Below are 21,278 nucleotides of genomic sequence, written 5' to 3' on the forward strand. Positions count from 1 at the left end.
AGTTACACCCAAATATTTGGTCAATCTGTAATTTGATATCTAATCATAGCTTTTTTCTATAAACCAATATATAAATTTATTTTTATTTTTCCTCCCCTGAAACATAATTACCTTCTCATCATTAAAATAAGGTGGATTGGTTTATAATGCTGTGTAGAATTTCTTATCATTATGACATAAAGATTAAAGCTCCATATTTAACGACAAGTTCCAAGGTATAAAATTTTGTTGTTGCAGAGAATCTAGTTAAGTAGTGCTCAATCTGGCTAGATAGAATGTCAATCAAAATTAAATATTATTTATAAATAATTTTAAGATATACTCATTGTTTTACATCATGATCTTAAGATTAAAATTTTAAAATATAAAAAATTAATTTAAATATTTTATTTTTAGAAAAAAAAATTAGTACCACCTGGGAAGGCAGCCGACTTCAGAGAAAAAGTACTCGAAGCAAAATCTTTAACTCCTAATGACGAACTACCCTGAAGCTAGTGTGGGTGGGTGGCTGTCATTCTTTCCTAATTCCATAAATAATCAGTCCCATCATGCCAGCTGCTGCCTGTCTCTCTCGGCAATGCGACTTCACCTTTTCTTTTCATCTATATAACCTACACATTGTGACAAAATGTAGACATGCAACAAACCCCTATTTGATTTTCACTGAATTGTTTTACTACTGGCTCAAAGATAGTTCCAGGCTCCAATGTCTGAACACAAAACAGGTCTTATGACCGACAAGTTATCAAGACCAACTTCAGTTTTCGGTTTAAGATTATGGGTTGTTCTTGGTGTCTGTGTAGGGACAACCATTGTATTGCTGCTTTTCTTTATTACTCTCTGGCTTGCTTCAAAAAAGTCCAGGAGGAGTGCAAAAAAGAAACCCAAAATTCCGATTGTGACTAAAGAGATTCGAGAAATCAGAATTGACCAACCCGTTAAGCCAAACAGGGGACAAATCGAAGCCCTTCAATTTCAAGACCAGGAAATGATGTCTAGAAAGAAAAGGGAAGATTTATTGTTGCTTATGTCACCGGAAGAGGAAAGTCCAATGAGCTATCATGGGGCTCAGATTGATATTGGAAAAGGGCGTTTGATTTCTTACCATGGTTCTTCTGGGGAAGCACCATGTGGCGGTGGCGGTGAGCATGTGGCTGCTATGGTGGTGCCTGAGGTGTCCCATTTGGGGTGGGGACATTGGTATACTTTGAGAGAGCTTGAGGTAGCTACTAATTCTTTTGCTCATGAGAATGTGATTGGCGAGGGAGGGTATGGGATTGTTTATCATGGTGTTTTAGAGGATAGAACTGAGATTGCTGTCAAGAACTTGCTCAATAACAGGTAGCCTTTTGAAATTTTAATCCCATGTTTATTGTTTTGAACTGTATTGGTGTTTGAATTTCAGCTCTAATTTTGAATTAATTTTATGTGTTTGATGCGTCTTTTTGAGTGTTGCTATCTATGATAATGAATTGGTTATTGATAGTACTGTTCAAATTCATGTTGATTGATAGGGGACAGGCTGAGAGAGAATTTAAGGTTGAAGTGGAAGCCATTGGAAGAGTCAGACACAAGAATTTAGTAAGATTGCTTGGTTATTGTGCCGAAGGAGCTCAAAGGTACTTTTTGCCTATTTAACCATGCTTCATTATTTCTAGGTTCAGTATTTTTGGTATTTCAGAATGAAATTAATTTATATTACTGCCAAAATAATGTGGTTATTGTATATTGTCAAATAATTTTAAACAATAGTTGCTTGTTTTCTTGTTTCGTAGGATGCTCGTGTATGAATATGTGAACAACGGGAACTTGGAACAATGGCTTCATGGTGACGTAGGGCCTTGCAGTCCTCTTACCTGGGAAATTAGAATGAAAATCATCTTGGGAACTGCAAAAGGGTATGATCCTAATGCAGTTAACACCTGTCATACAGCGCTTCTATAAATTCCGATTGCCTGCTCATCATCCATGCAATAGAGGTAACAAATGAACACTGATGCAGGTTAACTTACCTTCACGATGGACTTGAACCAAAAGTTGTCCACCGTGACATAAAATCGAGCAACATTCTACTTGACAAGCAGTGGAATCCCCAAGTCTCTGACTTCGGCCTTGCCAAGCTCCTTTGTTCAGATAGCAGCTACGTTACAACCCGTGTAATGGGAACATTTGGGTCTGTAGACTCTCTCTGGGTGCGTTCATTTTTTTCGTGTTCGTGCTTGGAGAAGTAATAATTTTTGTGCTTTTGTAGATATGTAGCTCCTGAGTATGCAAGCACAGGCATGCTGAATGAAAGAAGCGATGTGTACAGTTTCGGGATTCTTATCATGGAAATTTTGTCTGGAAGGAACCCGGTGGATTATAGCCGGCCTCCAGAAGAGGTTCGCACTATATATCATTTTCATTTTTGTGATGATATATTCAAATGAGATAAATGATTAATCTCAGAGAAGTATTTTCCCCCTTTTGTTCTTCTCGATATGTTTTTCATTAAATGAAGAATTTTCAGGTGAACTCGATCGATTGGCTTAAAAGGATGGTTAGTAACAGGAATCCAGAGGGGGTATTGGATCCCAAACTACCCGAGAAGCCTATTTTGAGGGCATTAAAGCGGGCTCTTCTTGTTGCTTTACGCTGTGTAGACCCAAATGCACAGAAACGACCAAAAATGGGCCATATTGTACACATGCTCGAAGCTGACGACTCCCCCTTCAGAGAAGTATGTATTCGATCTAGTTGACAATTTCAGTTCAAATCACACTTTTTGGTAATGTGCCGAAGTTTAGAGATGTTCTTTTCAACGTTATATAAAGATCAAGCTGGCATTACTACTTGGTTCACTGTCACATCAAAACACTAAAGTAACAAACATTGCCAAATGGAGCAAGGACTTGGTAAATAATGAATTGCTCAGCATCTGACTTCGGGCAGCAATGTTTATTGGGAAGATTCATTAGCTACTTATCTCCAATTTCATTCATATATGTAATGCCACAAATTCTTGCCATTTCTTTTTCCATATGATTCGTTTATGAGTTCGCATCCATGGTTTGATGACCTATTTCCTTCCCTCCTTTTTCCTACTTATTTGAGATCGGTTGAAATCTGGATCCATTAGGTTTACAAAATAAAAGGCTATTAGTGTATTTATACGTTGCAGCTATGTCATGCAAAAGTTAAATTTTGTAATTTTCTTTCATGCCAATTTCTATTTCAAATAGCCTTGATCTCTTTATTTACTCCTTCGAAGTCTGATTATGTGGTTTTAGGAGCGTAGAGGAGGAAAGGACCTGGGACGCACACATTGTGATAGCCCCAAGGAGGTGATGGAAATTAGTGTGAAAGCGGGCTGCACGCTGACGAGGCAAGATGAAGACATCAAGAATGCCGATAAACAATCCACTGGGGAGATTTAACCGAGCTTCATGAGGTGGATGAGGAATATTTTACTGCCTGCTGCTTCATCTAGATGCTGGCCTTGTGCAAAATGCCTACTACATTATCCAATTTTTTTGCTATCACTTATGTTTCCCTCTATTAATGGTAGCTTCTATGGCTGCGTAGCATGTGCTCCATAGGAAGATTCAATTCAAATGTCAAAATCAAGGGCCTTTTGTTTAGAAGCTTTGAGATCTTCATGTAATTCACAGGCACGCTCGATCGTTTTTAAGAAAATATAAGATTGTCACATATTACAAATTAATTTTGGATAATTATTATTACCAAGTATCCGAGTAAACTGAAATGAGATTGTTGAGATATTCTTGTTGCAGAATTGGCGCATGTAGGGGTTACGGACTGTTGAGTTACTTGCCAAAACTCTGAAGAGACTGGTAAATGCTTGAGTTGCGTTACATTAAACATGAAAATCATGAATGTTTGATGTATCAATTGTCAGCATCAAAGCCTGTATATTTAATGAATAAGACAACTTTTCCAGCTAAGTAGGTTGGGATTGGATCATATTTTCATTATTTAGTGTCCCTTAGAGTAACATGGCTTGCTAGTTGATGTTCCAGTAGAGTGGGGACTTAATCCTTGCAGCCACTAGCCAGGAATGTTAGCCTTCTCTTGTTGGAATCTTGGGGCCCCTCCATATGGCTTTCTGGTCCTGCCTTTTAGGACAAGTCACAATGCCTTGTGACTTGTTAAGTTGTTCTGTAACTTGATGCTGACGGGTGTTAATCATAGAAGGTCACCTCAGCTAGAAGCCATGCATGTTCTTCGGTGAATTATCTTACTGTTGCTAGACATTCATCAATTTGGTAAGGAATACATGTTTCAGCAAGTCCTTTTTGGGACATGTTAGCAGAAAACTTTTACCCAAGAAAGAGTAACCAGTAGCTACATAATTTTTTCCCCAGTCAAAATTTACTACAGCTAAAGAAGTTTGAGGATACTGTCAAATGGTGGCGATTGACAGAAATTTTACATACAGAATGTATCTGTGGAACCATAGTGGAGTTCTAGTTGGGTTGGCTATGCTGACAGCCCCCATGCCTACCAGCTATATGATTCCTGTAAATTGAGTAACATCCGCATGATTTTTCATTCAAATCGAAGTCGTTTTCTCTGTTCACAAGGCCCCATTTATGTTCATTTCACATACAACATTAGATGATGCTCTTGCATTTCTCTGAAAGCGCTATACAGAACGAATTTGTCCTTAATTTTTCCAACTAGATTATAGAACTGGGTGCAAAACATTGACGTGAATGGATCATCACTTTCTATACAGAGGTTATGTCTACAACCAAGAATGGTCATTCACAATTTATTTGTAACAATCTGTGTACTTTTCATGGTTAATTGTGTTCTGTCATGGATGATGAAATGACGACTTAATACAATAATCATGTGAGGATATTCTCGAGCTAACTTTCTTGCACCAAGATCAAAATTCCGTTTGCTAGCGCGGTGCACCACACCGACAAACAAAGCAAGGTCCTCTCAGGTCTGGTTTTGAACAGGACATCTATGCTTAGCTGGTTATGAGCATGTGCTTTCAGTTTGCATTGCCCTCCTTCACGACAGTCTGGAGCACAACACCAACCAACAAGAACATTACATCTGGGCGGGCAACAGCAGAAGGTAAGTTTAAAGTTCAAGCACCTTTTACCGATGCACATTTGTACTCCTATCTGCACTCAGTTGTGATCAGCAACAAGCTAGACTCCGATGCAGGGGATTTTTCTTACAATTCATAAACAACAGCTTTTAAATTTTCATTGATCCATAGCTCTTTTGTTCTTGCAAAGCAACAAATTACATCCGCCTACTGTCACATGACTCGCATCTACTCGAGAGGACTACTGCTAATTATCAAAATTACTACACTAAGGTGGGGTTGCTGTAATGTCGATGTCTATAACAAAGTGGACTTTACTTCAGTGATAACTTTTCATTATTCCATACAACTTGAATGATGTAATATGCATTGACATAAGTATCGGTCCTCTAAATTTCCCATGAGTTCGCACAAGAATTTCAATCACCATCACATCCATAATTAAGGGGTTCGGATATGCTAGGAAATATAATAATAATTATTTTTAAAAATATCTTTACTCTGAATTACTTTAAAATAATATATATTAATTTTTTAATATTAATATATTAAAACGATCCAAACATATAAATAAAATTAATTTTAAATATTTTTTTTTAAATTTTAACAAAACTCTGTTTAAGTTACACTTTTAAATAAAATTAAATCTCAAATAAAATTTAATCACATGCTACATATCAGCATGTAGTTTTAATAAAAATATATTTTTTATTTAAAAAAATAATTTCACTTAGGTTACACTCATCTAATCATAACTATAATTCCACCCGAATAGACTTGAAAGATTTAATGATGGTTCTATGCTTTAACATTTATTGTTGCCAATTAAATCTTACTTGGAAGTGAAAGTGATATCTATTTTTTTTTTAAAAAAAAATAATAGGAATTCTAGATCTAGAATCCTAAAAAAGGGCTATCTATTCCAAGAAGCACCATTATACAAAAAATAAAAATAAAAATTAAGGAAAAATGATTACTATTAACTAAAGCTTATGAAAATAAAAAAACATAATAAATACTCTCTAGAAGAAAAGAAGAAGAAGATAAAATTATAGGAATTGAATATTTAAGATTGATCATCATTTATAATAGTATCTGACCCTATTTATATTATTACAAAATTTAAATCATGCTTACATGGATAATTCTAGTATTATATAGAATTAGTATTAGAATAAAAAATAATATATTAAATCTTAATACAAGCCAAACTCATTGATACTTGTATTAATTCCAAACTAGTTTTTGACTTTTGATTAGTTAGCTGAGTGTATTCAAAATTTTTTGGCTGATCACTTTCTTTTGGTCGAATATAACTCTTAATCATTAGGTCGATGACTTTTTCAATTCCTAGTTGATCAAAGACTCATCCAATATGGTCAAGTTTTTTTATTCATAATTAATATCAATTATCTTTCATTGTTTTGTGTTGAAATCATTGTTCTATATGATATATTAATTTTAGATGTAAACAATGCACCTCATGTTACTTTATTTCTCAAATAAAGGAATATTAACCCTATCATTCTTGTATTGAATTTGATTAATTAAATCAACTAAGTATGATATGAAAAATATCATTATTTATTTAAAATCAATTAATCATATTTTACATATGAAATGTTTCCATTAATTAGTTAATTTTAAAAACTACCCTTACCAATTACATTACTTTGTTAGGCAAAAGAAAAGAAAGCTTCGATAAACAATGAAAGTATTAAAAGATCTTTGATTTCATTTAGCTAATTAGAATCACCAGCAAACCTCACAAAGAACTTTTAGCTATTATTTTTCTATTTTGATCAAAATCTAATCATGTTTTTCTTTTTAGTTATAAGATGCAAACTATTACTTTGCATGACCCGACTTTAATTAGAGGTTTATACACAACAAGTGAGAAGTTTTATGTTTCTACTTAAATTCTGCAAGTCCTTTCCAAGACTTGCTGTTAAGTGTTCTTAAATTTAATTTATTAATGAAAATAATGAGAGAAAAGATAAACTTGACTTTTAATGGAAAACATATGACCTTCCTATTATATTAGATATGTAGATACCTGATATACTCTAGGTTTAAGAAACCAATCAAAACTTATTTGAAGATATCAATCATTTTAATTAAAGGTAGGATAATTGCCCTAGGACCAAAATGCCAAACCATATACGGAGATCACCATTTTATGATGAAATATAATGTTTATGGAATCTTGTGGTGGGTACACACATGAACAATTACCTATTTTGAAGAATTTAGTAACATTAGAGAAATCTTAAATCTAGACTTTATCTATAAAGGAAATAGCCTTTTAAATGCTTCTTTTGAGAATAATTCTATTATAAGATACACAAAACCCCTTATGTCTTTTATAAAAAGGATTGGTGTTTTAATATCTTCCTTTACATTTATGAAGACAAAGCTTCCGAAGGCCTTTCCCTGTACCAAAATTTTAATTCTAAGAAGGATATAAATGGTTTGAAGGAGTTTTCTCATATATAAGAATCTACACTTTGAGCTAGCAATTAATCAAGTGTCAAAGAATAATTAATGTTATTGTTAGCCCTATAATTTTTATTTTATTGCAATACGATTAGAATTTATCAAAAACATTCATCTTCCAATATATTATATTATAAACAAGTTAGTTTAGATAAGATAACTTTTAACAACCTAGAGAGAGTGGAAGAAGTTTATAAAATAGTTGAACACCACTTCCCTACTTAAACATACATAATACATCTATGATTTTTCTTTTTATACAAGAAAACTATATACATATTATATACATTTTTCTTATAAGAAATGGTAATGAGGTAATCTTGCAATGAAAAGTCTTCTAGTAAAGGCCTTAAAATAAAAATCTTTGATAGTTTTTTTAAATAAAAAAAAGCCTACTTGAGAAATCTTAGGAAATAACATTTATCTTTAATTATTTCAATCATAATTTGTTATTTGCTTATGTTTTTTTTATATGTTCTTATGCACAACTTAGCTTATCACGAGTTCTCAATTTAGACTAATAATGAATTATATGAGGACCCAACATTCTCCTATTCCAAAATAAAATAGTGAAGATAAAACTCTTATTATCTATTTGAGAAAAAAAGCTTTTAGTAATATATCTTATTAAAGACCATCTAATATCTTAATAAGTATTTTAACGTTTTAGTTCATTTCTTTTTCATTGTTGTTTAGGAGATATTGATTGCTTTTGCATTATTTTTTTTAGTTCCATTAACAAAGATGATAACTAAGATGTGTTATACATATTGTCTTTGATTAAAGGCTTATTTTTTTAAAATACAATGTCACCTTCCACTATTGCAGTAGCTCTTGAAGTTGTTAAAATGCTACCTTCTAACGTTATTGGTCATTATAAAATAATTAAATTGAATCTTAATGCTTTTAAGAGAAATCTTTCACCATTTAATACTAATAAACCTATTACTAGAGTAAGTTCTTCTAAGTCTTGAAAACATATTTTTCTATTGAAGTTTGGTTATAACTAGAGTGACCATTTATGAAGTGAAGTACTTCATTTTTTGATGCTACATCAATCAATATATCATATATTATAATAATATATTCATCTTTTATAATTGTAAGATTTGTATTTTTTAAAATCTATGCATATTTTTAATTTGTTATTCTTTTTTAATACCAGTACTTTGTTGGATATCCACTCAACATATCTTATTAGCTTTATAAATCTAGCTTTTAAAAGCCATTTGACTTCTTCCTTCACACAATCAACCATGTTTAGAGATGTTATTTATGAAGGTTGTCTTTATAGCTTAAATTTAAGTGTGATTGGTAAAGGATGTCCAACCAAAACTCTATCTAAGCCAAGTATTTCATCATAATTCTAGGCAAAACAATATTTATAAGTGTGTTGCAATGTTTCCAATTCCTTACAAAGCTTTTTTTGGTCTACTAGCTCTTATAAAGGTTGGTCTATGCTCATATTTAATTCATAGATTAAATTCAATTAACATGTCCTAAATCTCAGCTTATCCATCATCCATATTTTGTGGTGCTCAATGAAGATTTATCATATCAATTCACAATTTTCATCTATTTTTAGTGAATAATTTATTTTTCGATGTCCAATATATCTATGAGATTCACCATATGGTTGTTTGTATGTTAGAAAAAACGATTGATGTGTTATGATCTATCATGTCTAGGTTGAGTTATATTTGTTGTATCTATCATATCTAGGTTGAGTTATGTTTCTTGTTATGTGTGACATATGGAGAAATACACTATTGTATAAGGTATATTTATTTCAAACACCTTCACTAAGTGCTCATTGTTGCAGAATTCTAAAGGATATTCCTCAAATGTGTAGGTCTATGCATTACTAAATATATTTTATATTTAATTAAACTGATCAAATATAACCTGTATGGTTTGATTGACCACATCTATATAATTATGATATATCATGTTGTTATGTTCTCCATCTCTATTTCAATATCCTTTATACTTGTAAAAAAGATTTATAAATTGATAATAAAATGGTCATTCAAGAGAAACTGTGGATGTTTAGTTAAAATTTCTCATAGCTAGTTATGACCATTGTATAAAGCCAACTAACTCATGTAATGAATATGTGTATGGTTGTGTATAGGGTACTCATGCACCAATACACACATATATTGTTTATTATGATGGCTCCATTATAATTAATGGACACATAAAGAACTATATAAAGATAATATGAATGTATTCACATATAATTTTATTTTGTAATAGAGAGTTAGATGATGAACATCTTTAGGCATATTTAATACCGGTTGATTCGCCAGAATTTATAACGATGGTAGATTATTAGGCTTTTCATGGATAATAAGCTAACCTCTCTTTATTATTTATGCTAACTGTTAGTCCCGTGCAACAATAATGAATAACATGTTTTAATGGTTTCTAGAATAAATGATGAATCTTGTCTTGCTAGGTATTGTGTTTCCAATTTAATCTTACTTAGGATTGAACAGGTAACAATTACCTTTATCAAATGGGAAGTAATGACTCTAGATTTTGAACCACCATAAAGGGCTAATAATATTAATGTTCTAAGAAGCATCACCATGCAGGAAAAAGATAGGGGTTTTAAGAAGAAAAGGATTATAGAAAAGTAAAGTGCAAGAAGATAAAAAAAAAAAGAGTTGTATATAAAATTGTAAATAAAAAATAAAAAAATAAAACAATCCTTTAAAGAAAAAAAGATAGGTAAAATTATATGAATGGAATATGCCGAGCTAACCATCATTTACAATATTATTTGACTCAATTTATTATGTTACATAGTTTGATTTTTTTTTTTTTACGTTGATATTTCTAATTCTATACAAAAAATTAGTATCAAATAAATTTTTTTATTAAATCTTGATACAAGCTAAACTCATCTTGTAGCGATATATATCTAATCTTAGACTAATATGTAATTTTTAATCTATTATCTTATTAATTATTCTATTTTTGAATATAATTGTATCTTCTAGTTATCTGCACATATTTAAACTCTATTTTTTAATTGTTTTTTTTTTGGGTTAAACATTGCTTTGTTGGTTATACATTACTTGGTTAATTATTGGAATACTTCTCCAACTCTTTTGATCGATAATGGATTCTTTTAATATGGTTAATTCTTTTTGTTCATAATTGATTTCCGCTTCTTCTTCTTCTTCTTTTTTTTTTTGTTTTTTTTTTATTTTTATATTGAACAATCATTGTTTTTTCAGGATTCACATAAGTAAATTTATTTTAGGTATAAACTCAATTCCCCTGAAACCTGTAACTTCTCCCGAAAGGATTTGTCATGCGCTTGCAAATCAAAGCACATAAATCATCAAATAATAATGTGTGTACGATGTATACCATTATCTTATAGACAGCAACCATCGATACGAGGACGTCACGAGTATGGCAAAATTCATCCATCAAACAATATTTCTGAAAGGTTTAAAAAGTTACGTGTAAATGCGCAAATCAGCATAATTACAATCATAATAGAAGTGCCATCATCAAGATTGTTCCGATCAGCCACCATAGTTGAACCGGCTTCCTATCCAAAGAAGCAACGTTGGAGGGAGTGACACTAGGAACTCGTGAGTTTCCTCCAGCAGCAGCAGCAGGTGGAGGAGGTGCAGCTGGTGGAACATCACATGTACCAAATGTAGCATTTGCCTGCACATGAATGACTCATTATTGGAGGTATTGGAAGTTAATCATGGATGCTTGAAAAATTATAAACCATGTCGTTTGTGTGTCACTTCCAAACTTGTGTATCCCTGCTTGATTTTGTGAACCTATTCTTGAAAATCTACATGCAAAAGCATGACACGCGGATGGGCAATTGATAAGAAATATGATGGACAAGCTAACCCTAAATGATAATTGAAGCAAATAGGAGTGGTAACATACCCTGCAGAAGGCAATATTGTCACATCCACAAGTAAGGTGTCCGTTTGCTTCATCCACAGCTTCTGGGGCTCCCCCACCATCACTCCTCTGGAACAACAAATCAAAAACATCAATAGGAAAACTACTTTGCAATTCTGTTTCTTATGATTAAGAATTGCTGCAAGTTCGATTAAGTATATCTCTTCTGTTGTGATAATCTATTGAATGCAAATCAACAAAATACCTGATAAAAATCAACAGCAATGAAGTTTGGCCACCGTTTGCCAGATGCTTCATAGCAAGTATTGGTCATGCTAATTAATGGAGCTGAATTGTCCAAGCAAACTCCTGTTACGTTTGGATTAGTAGGAAAGTAATTCTGAAGAACCAAGGATACCGTTTTTGTGTTCATAGGAGATGATTCAGCTCGATTTGGACATAGACCTGCTTTCATCCCATCATCTCCATCTGCGTTAAAGTCACCATCAAATGATTTAACGATCTCTTAGCTATCCTAACTGAATAGTTAATGATGATATACATTTTGATCACATGTAATGAACACGAGCTTACATTGATTTTCTACTACATATTTCCAATTGTAGGCAATTCCTTCAGTAGCCTCTTTATTTGATTTGGAAGTGAAGACCACTAAACGCTGATTCTGCTTGACCATATCATCAACTGTTGGCCAATCTTCACCCTTTTTAGGCATCTTAGATACAGGAAACCAATATTTTCTTAGGCCAGAAGCATTAAAAAGCTTTGTCAAGCCTTGTCGGGATGTCACATAATCCTCAATAAAAATAGTGACAACCTCTAATGGATTTGCTGCCAAAAAGGTTTCTATCTCTTTCAACACCTTGATTGCAGGTTGCTGGAGATAATCATAGTTGGTGCACAGTCAATTTAAAAATAGTGACACTCTTTTTAAAGCATTAAATGGATGCCAGTGAAAGTTAAGCAACATGGAAGGATTAACTTACAAATGCTGTGTAGTTGTAACAGGTACCACCAATGGAGTGACATAACCAGATATCATTCATGAAATCATACATGTCTAGCATGAGTCCCCGAACCCCATTCTACAAGAAAGTACCATTCTTAGCGGAAAAATAATGCCAATTATATAAGCTTTAAAAGGGAAAAAAAGAAGTGTTAAGAATCTTAAGATCCATTTAGCTTAGTTAAGCATTAGCTTGTTATTTTAGTCCAAGACGCCATAACAGTACCACAGCTTCGACGCTTAATTTACAAGCAAAGGACAATAATCATAGACAGGCCAACTGGGCAATGCAATGCAATGCAGCAATTTTCAACAATGCTTGCCTTTATTTTGATTCTCAAATACCAAACCACTTTCCCTACAAAACTAACACATGCCCTCTTTGCACCTAAATGGGACACATATCAATATGCGACCTCATACCCGAGTAAGAAAAAAGCAAACTGACCTAAAAAGTCAAAAGAGAAGTGTTTTTTTCTTCTTCTTCTTCCTTTTTTTTTTTAATATTTTCAGTGAATTAAAAATGTCAAAAACCAAATGCAGAGACCGAGTCTCTTACCTTAAGCTGTGTAGTAACCGTGTCTTCTTGATTTCTAGGAGAGAACAGAGGTGAACCAGTATCTGATAGAGCATCCATAAGAGCATAAGAGTTGTGTGTTGTTAACCATGAATACTTATTGAATGCCAGACCCTTGACCTAACCAAATGCAATTCTTTTCTAATCAAAACATTGAAAAATCCCAAAACTATATAGTGTAGCAATCAAACACCAAAGAAAGAAAGAAAGAACCAACTTTTGATGATGGAATCAATGGCTGGATCTTGGTGCATCTCTGTCGGGTATTTCCATTAGCAGAACAACTTTGACAACTTAATCCGGCATCACAGCTGCTGTTAGATGAACATGTCTCTCCCATCTGTTTCATTGATCATAGAATTTGAAATACAAAACATGAAGGAAACACGAGTTTCTTTTCTTGTTCAATGAAAGATGCTAATAATAGTAACTTGGGTTTGCTAAAGAAATCAAGACCTTGAGGCTGGAAGAACTGGCAATGAATAGACAAAGTACAATGAAGAGAAGTTGGATAGAGAGAACACTACGGAAACCATTTGATCCCTGCAAAAAAGAAAAGTAAAGTTTTATGGGGTTTGTGGTTTAAACAAAAGAAATCTATCTTTCCCCCCACACACACACACAGAGGATTTGGAATTGTGATGAAGAAGATTTGAGCTTGCCTTCATTTCCGGATTTCCCTACACTGACAGAGGCAGAGAGAGAGAGAGATGGGGGGGCTGTGATTGTTTAAAAAGATTAAAAAACTTGGGGCATAGAAATAGGGCCGTTTAGTGGGAAACGGACGAAAAGGAAAACATCCGAGTTTGATGACGAGAGAGGGAAACAAAACCTGCTTCGTTAGGTTCGTACCTTTTTTTTGTCATGTAGCGTTTTGAATGTTGTGTAAATATATGCTGTTTCACTAAATTATTAGAAATGCTCTTAAATAGTAATATTAATCAAAACATTCCTGGACACAGTAGCAGATATATATATATAACCAGATTTACCAAAATAATTGGGAAAAGCACGGTTCATAAGAGCATTGTTTTTTTTTAATCATCAAACTTTTTTCATTTACAATTTCATCCTCACAAGTTACAATAGCATGATTTTATTTTATGTATTGGTATTTTTTAATATTTGCATTCTCTTGCATGTACAAAATAGCAATGATAAATTAAAAGATTGATTTTACATAATAAAACTTTATTAATTCTTGAACAAAGAAATTAAAAAAAATAACAAACCAACTTTTAAAGTTTTATTTTATATATTGTTTGGTGCATGTTGTTTTAGTACTTTATATTTCAAACCAATTCTTTTTATATTTTAGTCTCTAGAAGTTGAAAGACAAAATAGAAAGTGCTTAGATGATGATATTCTAGCTATCAAAAAAGTTCATTTTAGTGTTAATAAATTTATTTGTTTGATAAAAATTTAATGGAGGTGATATAACCTTCTAATCATGCTAAAAAAAATTAGAATTTTTAAAGTTGTTTTAAATTTGTTTAATTTTATTTTTTTAGAGAGATTAAAAGTTTTTTGGGTTTAGAAATGGATTTGTTTAAGTTTCTAGAATGCCATTTAGGTATTTTTAAATGAAAATAAATTTAAAAACAAATTTTTAAGATAAAAAAACTTGGATTTCAATTTTAAAATCACAATGACATTCAAAAACTAGTATCCAAGTCTACTGAGATTTGTGTAGGAATAGAAATGTAAGATACAAAAACTCTAGAAAAATAAGAGATCATTAGTAAATAGATGAATGCTACTGAATGGTGTAAATCTTATTGGAGATTTAGGGCAATAAATTCATATAACTTGCAGCTTATTTTCTAGTTTATCTTTTTAATCCATGGATTCTGTTTTTCATAAGATTAATTCTATTTCAACTTCCTTTACCTCTGAAACTTTTAAAAGTAGAAGGATTGTACAAAGTAAAGAGATAAAAATTGAAGATTTTAGAAAAAACATTGATGAATGGAAAATTTCAAATATTTCTCAAACACAAATTTATCAAAAATCCAAATATGATATTTTCCAAATAGATTTTACTATCAAAACCACAAAAAGAGATATTCGGTTTACAAAATTTTTTGAAACCATCCAACTTCTCTCTAAAAAATCCTTTAAAAAATCTGGCTAGAAATTATAAATATATCCATGTTGGTCTTGTCCAAGTTGGGATAAAACCACTAACAAAAAAAGGTTTAAACACCTCTATTCTAGTTATCCTCCGAGATGCTAGATTTTAAAACTTTCAAGACTTACTCCTAAGTTCTATTAAGTTTAGCCTTTGCAATGTCCTGGTTTCATTTGATTGTTATTCAAACTTAACTATATCCTTCAAAGATAAAAGTATCTTGCAAAGTATGTTACTACAAATAAAGACCTATAGTTATGACATGCTAGAAGAATCAATCCTTGTTACTCTTATATTTAAAATCCATTATAAAGCCATATTCTCAACCTTTGTCAACAAACATAAATTTCAATCCCAAAAAGAAGAAATACTCCTACAAATAGATTTACCCCACTCAAACATTATTGTCTATAAATAGATTTACCCCACTCAAACATTATTGTCCCAAAAGCAATCCAATAGAAAGATATATCCCTTCTAGAAGATTGGATCCTTGAAAGAGTGGTACAATCAGAATTACTCCAACCACCTCAACCCAATGTCCAAATAAAAAACATTACCCAGTACACAGATGGCAAAGTCAAATTGTCTTTCCATCAACACTCTACAAGTTCCAGATTCTTAGAAGACTCATCTTCTTCCAATACAATAGACTTGGGCAGAATTTCTAAAATCCCTTATGTTATCAATATCCCTTATTACGCTAATCCTCCTAGAAAATTTACTTCTAATATCCCTTCTACTAGTTTCTAAAATGCAGATTATATTACAAATATACCAAAACCTGTTTATATAGACATTGAATAACCATCTTCCCCAACATCACTAACCTTTTCAGCAGTTACTGAAAACATCTAAAATGAGCTGAATGTTTTGACTTCAAAAAAACATTTTATTCCTAACAAAACTCTTTAAAAAAAAAGATTTTTATGATGCCCATAATTCTGCAAAACAAAACTGGTTTTTTATAGCACTTCCTTCAACAGAGAAGTGAGCTACAAAAATAGTTTTATAATTTTATTGAGTTATATAAAGTATAAATTCTATTCTTTGATTGGTTTGAATTGTATTATGCATCTGAACATCATATTACATACCCTTTTGCATCCCTCAAACATGCATCCCCAGTTATATTAAGATCTAAAACCCTATATAAAACCTCACTAGTGGACCAAAAGTTGAGTTTAAACATTCATCCTAGAGAAATATCCATATAACCCATAACAACTAGATTATAGATACAGCTCTCTATAAATTACCTAGTGATGACACCTTTTTCAAAACCAAATATATCATCCACCAAAATAACTTTACAAACATTAACCTCAATACCTTAGGTAAACATCTTACCTGACTAGAAAAACAAATACAAAGAACTACTATCAGTTTAGTTGACACCAAAATCTTAATCGATCTAAAGCTAAAAAACCTAACCTCTAAACCTTATTAAATTACAAAAACAAGCCAAATACAAATCCAAGAAAATCATACAGATTTACTTAAAGCCATGAAAACACACTTACAACACCTTGATAGTTCATCCTTAACTGTCCCAGAAACACTACAAACAACTAACCCCTCTACATCCATAAATCTAGTCAATACCCTACAAAATAGTTTTGAGCAGTCTTCTGATGAAGATGCTTCTCCAAACCAACCTCTGGAATTAAACAAACTTATCTAGCAAGCTCCCAAAATAACCATTGCCCCAAACATTTCCATATCTACCGAACCATCTATCCTCAAACAATATAAATATAATGCCTCTTCCCTCTATGAATGAAATATAGATGGAATGTCAGATTACAACATCATCAACACCCTTCAACAGATGACTATGGCAGCCAATGCTTACAAAACCCAAACAGGAACCCCAAACAAAGCTATTGCTGAATTGTTTATTGTTGGTTTCTTTGGCCAATTAAAAGGATGGTGGGATTAGCATCTCATTAAAACCGACCACCTACATATCCTAAACTCCTTCCAAATGTATGAAGACCAAGTACCCATCTGTGACCCATCTAGAAACACTATCCAAGATGTTGTATCAACTCTTATTTTTACAATTCCCTTTTTGTTGGAGACCTTTCCTATTTGAAAGACAAAAATAATAAACTCCTTTCCAATTTTAGGTGTAATAAGCTAAGTGACTTTCAATGGTACAAAACACACCATCCTTATCAGCGTAATGCTTCGGGAAGATTCAAACCAATCTTTTTAGAAAGAAAAATTCCTTGTAGGCGTACTTATTCTCTTAGGAGAAAAGGTCAGAAACAAAATTAAAGATATATTTACAACTGAAACCATACCATATGACCAGCTTACATATGGTGAACTTATGAGCTTAACTAAAAAACAAGGCCTTAAGATCTACTAGGACCTCAAACTCCAAAAATATTTAAAGTGGGAAATGAAACAAACCAGGCAAGAACTTGGTAATTTTTATCATCAGTTTGACATTTCCACCAAAAAACTCTAATGGAGTGGAAACTATTCAAAACCCAAAAATTATTTGAGCTAAAAACCTCCTTATAGATCATCAGCCCATAAATATATATAAAAAAAGTTTTACTCCAAACCAGAACAAACCTACTACAAAAAACCCTATAAAAAAGTTACAAAACCCTATAATCCTTTCCAGTTAAAACCAAAACTGAAATTTGATCTAAAAAACATTACCTGTTACAAATATAATCAGAAAGGACAGATATCCCATTTCTGCAAAGTTAATACCAAACTCCATAAGTTCCATATATCCCGTTTCTGCAAAGTTAATACCAAACTCCATAAGTTCCAACTAGATGAAGAAACCATTAACCAAATACAAAACCTATATATTGAAGCCAAAGACACTGACCCCTCTCCTTCAAACACTTTTGAAGAAGAATTTCAAATAGATGAAATAGCAACTACTAGTGCTACTTAAGATACCTCTACAAATTCCAAACAAATTAACATCTTAACCCAAGACCAATACTTTATTCTTGAGGCTATCAAAAGACTTGATAATCCCTAACTTTAAAAAACCTATCTAGATAAATTGTTGAAAGATTTCAACCAATCAGAGCACCCTTTATCTAACCCTCCAAACCGCTCTATATTACCCTCTATCAGTAACAATACCTATGACCTTACAAAAATCCTTAACAAGAAGAAATCCAAAACCACATTTATAATCTTAGAATTACATTATGAGATTAAAACCCTCAAATCTAAGTTACAAACCCTAAAACAAACCTAACAGAAAGACTTTGCCATCCTACAATACCTTTTGTCTAAAATTGAGAGTCAGTTTGACACTAAGTCTGAACCAGAATATTAAACCATCGAATCCCATTCATTATCCCATGCACTTACAAATATTGAGCATATTCCAGATGGTTTCTTGAATGTGTTAACCCAAATATCTTCAAAAAAAATATTTGATTAAAATTATGCTAATTTTTTCAGAAGATTTCCAACTTAATACTATTATCTTATTTGACACATGTGCAGATTTAAACTGCATCAAAGAAGGTGTAGTTCCAAAATGATTTTTACAAAATACCTCTGAAAAACTCTTTGCTGCTAACAATTCAAAATTGCATATCACAGGCAAAACCTAACCCTCTATTTTTAACAAAGACAGTCTCTTAAAACATTATTTGTCATTACAAAAGATATTAATCATACCATCATTCTTGGCACTCTATTCATCGACATAATCACTCTTTATCAAGCACATCATGATTGAATTACCTCCAAAATCAATAACATCAAACTTGTTTTTCTATTTTTAGAAAAATCTAAGACTTGAAATTTGAATTTGATTAAAGCATGCTCCATACATATCCATCATACTAATGCATTAATTTATGGAAAATAATTCCATCTACATGACTTACAAAACCATGTTTCCTTTTGTCGCATTAACAAACAATTACAAAACTTTGATTTACAAAAGAGAATCATTGATTTACAAAGTAAGATTGAACAACAAATTTGTTCAGACTTGCTTAATGCTTTCTGGAAAATAAAACAACACATTGTTTATCTTCTTTATGAACACCATTTCCTGGAATGTTATGCCTTTTGGTTTAAATAATGCACCATCTGAATTTCAATGCATCATGAGTGACATCTTCAATGCACATTTAAAATTCTGTAATATCTACATTGACGATGTACTTATTTTTTCTAGTTCCCTATATTGACGATGTACTTATTTTTTCTAGTTCCATAAATCAATATTTTAAACATCTTTATGCATCCTTTCAAACCGTAAAACAAAATGGTTTAGTTGTTTTTAAAACAAAAATTTCTCTATTTCAAACTCGTGTCCGTTTCTTAGGCCATTTTATCTGCCAAGGTACTATAACACTAATAGAGAGATCTTTAGCCTTTACAAATAAATTTTCTAATAAAATTATTGATAAAACCCAATTGCAAAGGTTTTTAGGTAGTTTTACTTATGTTATAGACTATTATCCCAACATTAGTCGTCTTGCCAAACCTTTACATGACAGTTAAGAACCAACCTCATTCCTTGGTTGACCTCCATACCAACCTCATCAAACAAATTAAGAAACAGGTCCAAACCATTCCTCTCCTCCATTTAGCTAACTCATTAGCTTCTAAGATTGTCGAGACAGATGCCTCCGACCTAAGATATGGTGAGATTCTTAAACAAGTATAAGATAACAAATAACAAATACTCTAATACACATCCACCCATTAGAATGATTGTTAGAAAAATTACTTTACTATAAAAAGAAGATTTTTTCAATTGTTCTTTGCATTATAAAATTTTAAAGTGATTTATTAAATTAAAAATTTCTTTTACATGTTGATTGCAAATCTGCAATAGAAGTTTTACAAAAAGATGTTTAAAATCATGCTTTAAAACATATTTTTGCTTAATGGTAAGCTATTTTAAGTATTTTTTATTTTGATATTGTCTTCACTAAAGGAGATTCAAATTCTATCCCTGATTTCCTAACTTGCGAATTCCTTCAAAACATGTCCTAATGCCTCTTAAAGAAAAATCCAAAGACAAGGGGAAAGCTCCCCAAACCCAACCTACAAAACCAAAGAGCCCCAAGCCTTCTGCAAAACTCATGTCTTCAGCCATCTTAGCTACCAAACCTATCAAATCTCGGTATGAGGCAGTTATTGAAGAAGGAGAAACTTCAAAACCACCACAAGTACAAATAGACATAGTCCAACACTAGGTTGACATTATATCTAGGATAGATTCAGATTTCTTCATTGTTGCTAAAATTTGAACTTCCAAACAGCAGAATGAGTCTTGCATTCCTCATGAATCTTTTAAGCTTATGTCTTAACTTTTTAGCCATATAAACCAAATTGAAATCCAAGATCTAAAACTCTAGATATTACCCAATGACTGAACAGTGTTCTAGTTTGGACTGAACTGACATCTTTTTTTTAAGTTTCACCCTCTCTTTGTCTTCCCAATTTCAGTAGTTGAACTCATTAATCAATTCTTTGATTTATATGACAGACCTGTATTTAAGATGAATATTTACCATAAACTAAAGGTATCTTATAGTATTAGACTTGTTATTATAAAATATATTTTAGTTAAGGAGTTATTGATATTTCAAGGGCCAAATACTGATATAAAACCTTGATAAAAATATGCTTTTAAGTACTAATCACACCCCCTAACTAGCTTATTTCTAGTCCTTAGTAATCAACACGTTAAAATAGAAAAATAATTTGCAAGTTCTACAAAGTAAGGCATTCATCATTCAACTTCCATCAATTTATCTAGATAAACAAACTCCCATTAAATTTATATATCTGCTCAATACCTCTTTACTAAGATATTAATAAACCTTTCTTTTGTGCTCAATATCCACACATAGTTATGGGGCTTTACTTGGATGAAAATAAAATTCTGTTATAATGTTTAAGGTTAACTTTCTTGGGTTGAGATTATTATCTTTTTTTTTTAACATATAACACAATATATCTTTAACCTATGTAATAAGCTTTCCGCTAATGACTCCCAAACTAGTTGGTCTTAGGACATTAGGTGTTGAGACACCCCTTCGAGCTTAATAACTTGGGTTACAGATACTAATAT

The 21,278-nt window shown here is 32.0% G+C and overlaps 2 protein-coding genes across 3 annotated transcripts; one reads left to right on the forward strand and one right to left on the reverse strand.

Moving 5' to 3' along the window:
* Nucleotides 1-657: 657 nt before the first annotated feature.
* On the forward strand, nucleotides 658-3,710 carry LOC105138961 (probable serine/threonine-protein kinase At1g01540). The gene is made up of 7 exons (XM_011045225.1): nucleotides 658-1,341; nucleotides 1,515-1,619; nucleotides 1,776-1,898; nucleotides 2,003-2,173; nucleotides 2,252-2,381; nucleotides 2,510-2,719; nucleotides 3,270-3,710. Exons 1-7 carry the CDS (start codon nucleotides 707-709, stop codon nucleotides 3,414-3,416), a joined length of 1,521 nt encoding a protein of 506 aa, XP_011043527.1. The 5' UTR covers nucleotides 658-706; the 3' UTR covers nucleotides 3,417-3,710.
* A 7,173-nt stretch (nucleotides 3,711-10,883) lies between these two features.
* LOC105138962 (PI-PLC X domain-containing protein At5g67130-like) lies at nucleotides 10,884-13,885 on the reverse strand. Of its 2 annotated transcripts, none has more exons than XM_011045226.1 (9): nucleotides 13,719-13,884; nucleotides 13,513-13,599; nucleotides 13,274-13,396; nucleotides 13,039-13,176; nucleotides 12,460-12,558; nucleotides 12,047-12,350; nucleotides 11,718-11,941; nucleotides 11,495-11,581; nucleotides 10,884-11,257 (listed from the first exon to the last, which is right to left on the reverse strand). In XM_011045226.1, the coding sequence occupies exons 1-9, from the start codon at nucleotides 13,722-13,724 to the stop codon at nucleotides 11,075-11,077; spliced, it is 1,251 nt and encodes a 416-aa protein (XP_011043528.1). In that variant the 5' UTR covers nucleotides 13,725-13,884; the 3' UTR covers nucleotides 10,884-11,074. The 2 variants fall into 2 exon arrangements, with proteins under 2 accessions (XP_011043528.1, XP_011043529.1); XM_011045227.1 differs by lacking the exon at nucleotides 10,884-11,257 and adding an exon at nucleotides 11,281-11,393 and having other exon boundaries at nucleotides 13,719-13,885.
* Between the last annotated feature and the right edge of the window lie 7,393 nt (nucleotides 13,886-21,278).

This window comes from Populus euphratica, unplaced genomic scaffold (genome assembly GCF_000495115.2).
Source record: "Populus euphratica unplaced genomic scaffold, PopEup_1.0 scaffold188.1, whole genome shotgun sequence".
NCBI lineage: Eukaryota > Viridiplantae > Streptophyta > Magnoliopsida > Malpighiales > Salicaceae > Populus > Populus euphratica.

Bases quoted from the DNA above. Each gene is read 5' to 3' on its own strand.
- LOC105138961 (XM_011045225.1), top strand. From the start codon at position 707: ATGTCTGAACACAAAACAGGTCTTATGACCGACAAGTTATCAAGACCA. The intron at 1,620-1,775 runs GTACTTTTTGCC...CTTGTTTCGTAG, and splicing joins TGTGCCGAAGGAGCTCAAAG to GATGCTCGTGTATGAATATG. The intron at 1,899-2,002 runs GTATGATCCTAA...ACACTGATGCAG, and splicing joins ATCTTGGGAACTGCAAAAGG to GTTAACTTACCTTCACGATG.
- LOC105138962 (XM_011045226.1), bottom strand. The intron at 13,177-13,273 runs GTTGGTTCTTTC...GCATTTGGTTAG, and splicing joins CATTGATTCCATCATCAAAA to GTCAAGGGTCTGGCATTCAA. The intron at 11,942-12,046 runs GTAAGCTCGTGT...ACTTTAACGCAG, and splicing joins ATATGTAGTAGAAAATCAAT to ATGGAGATGATGGGATGAAA.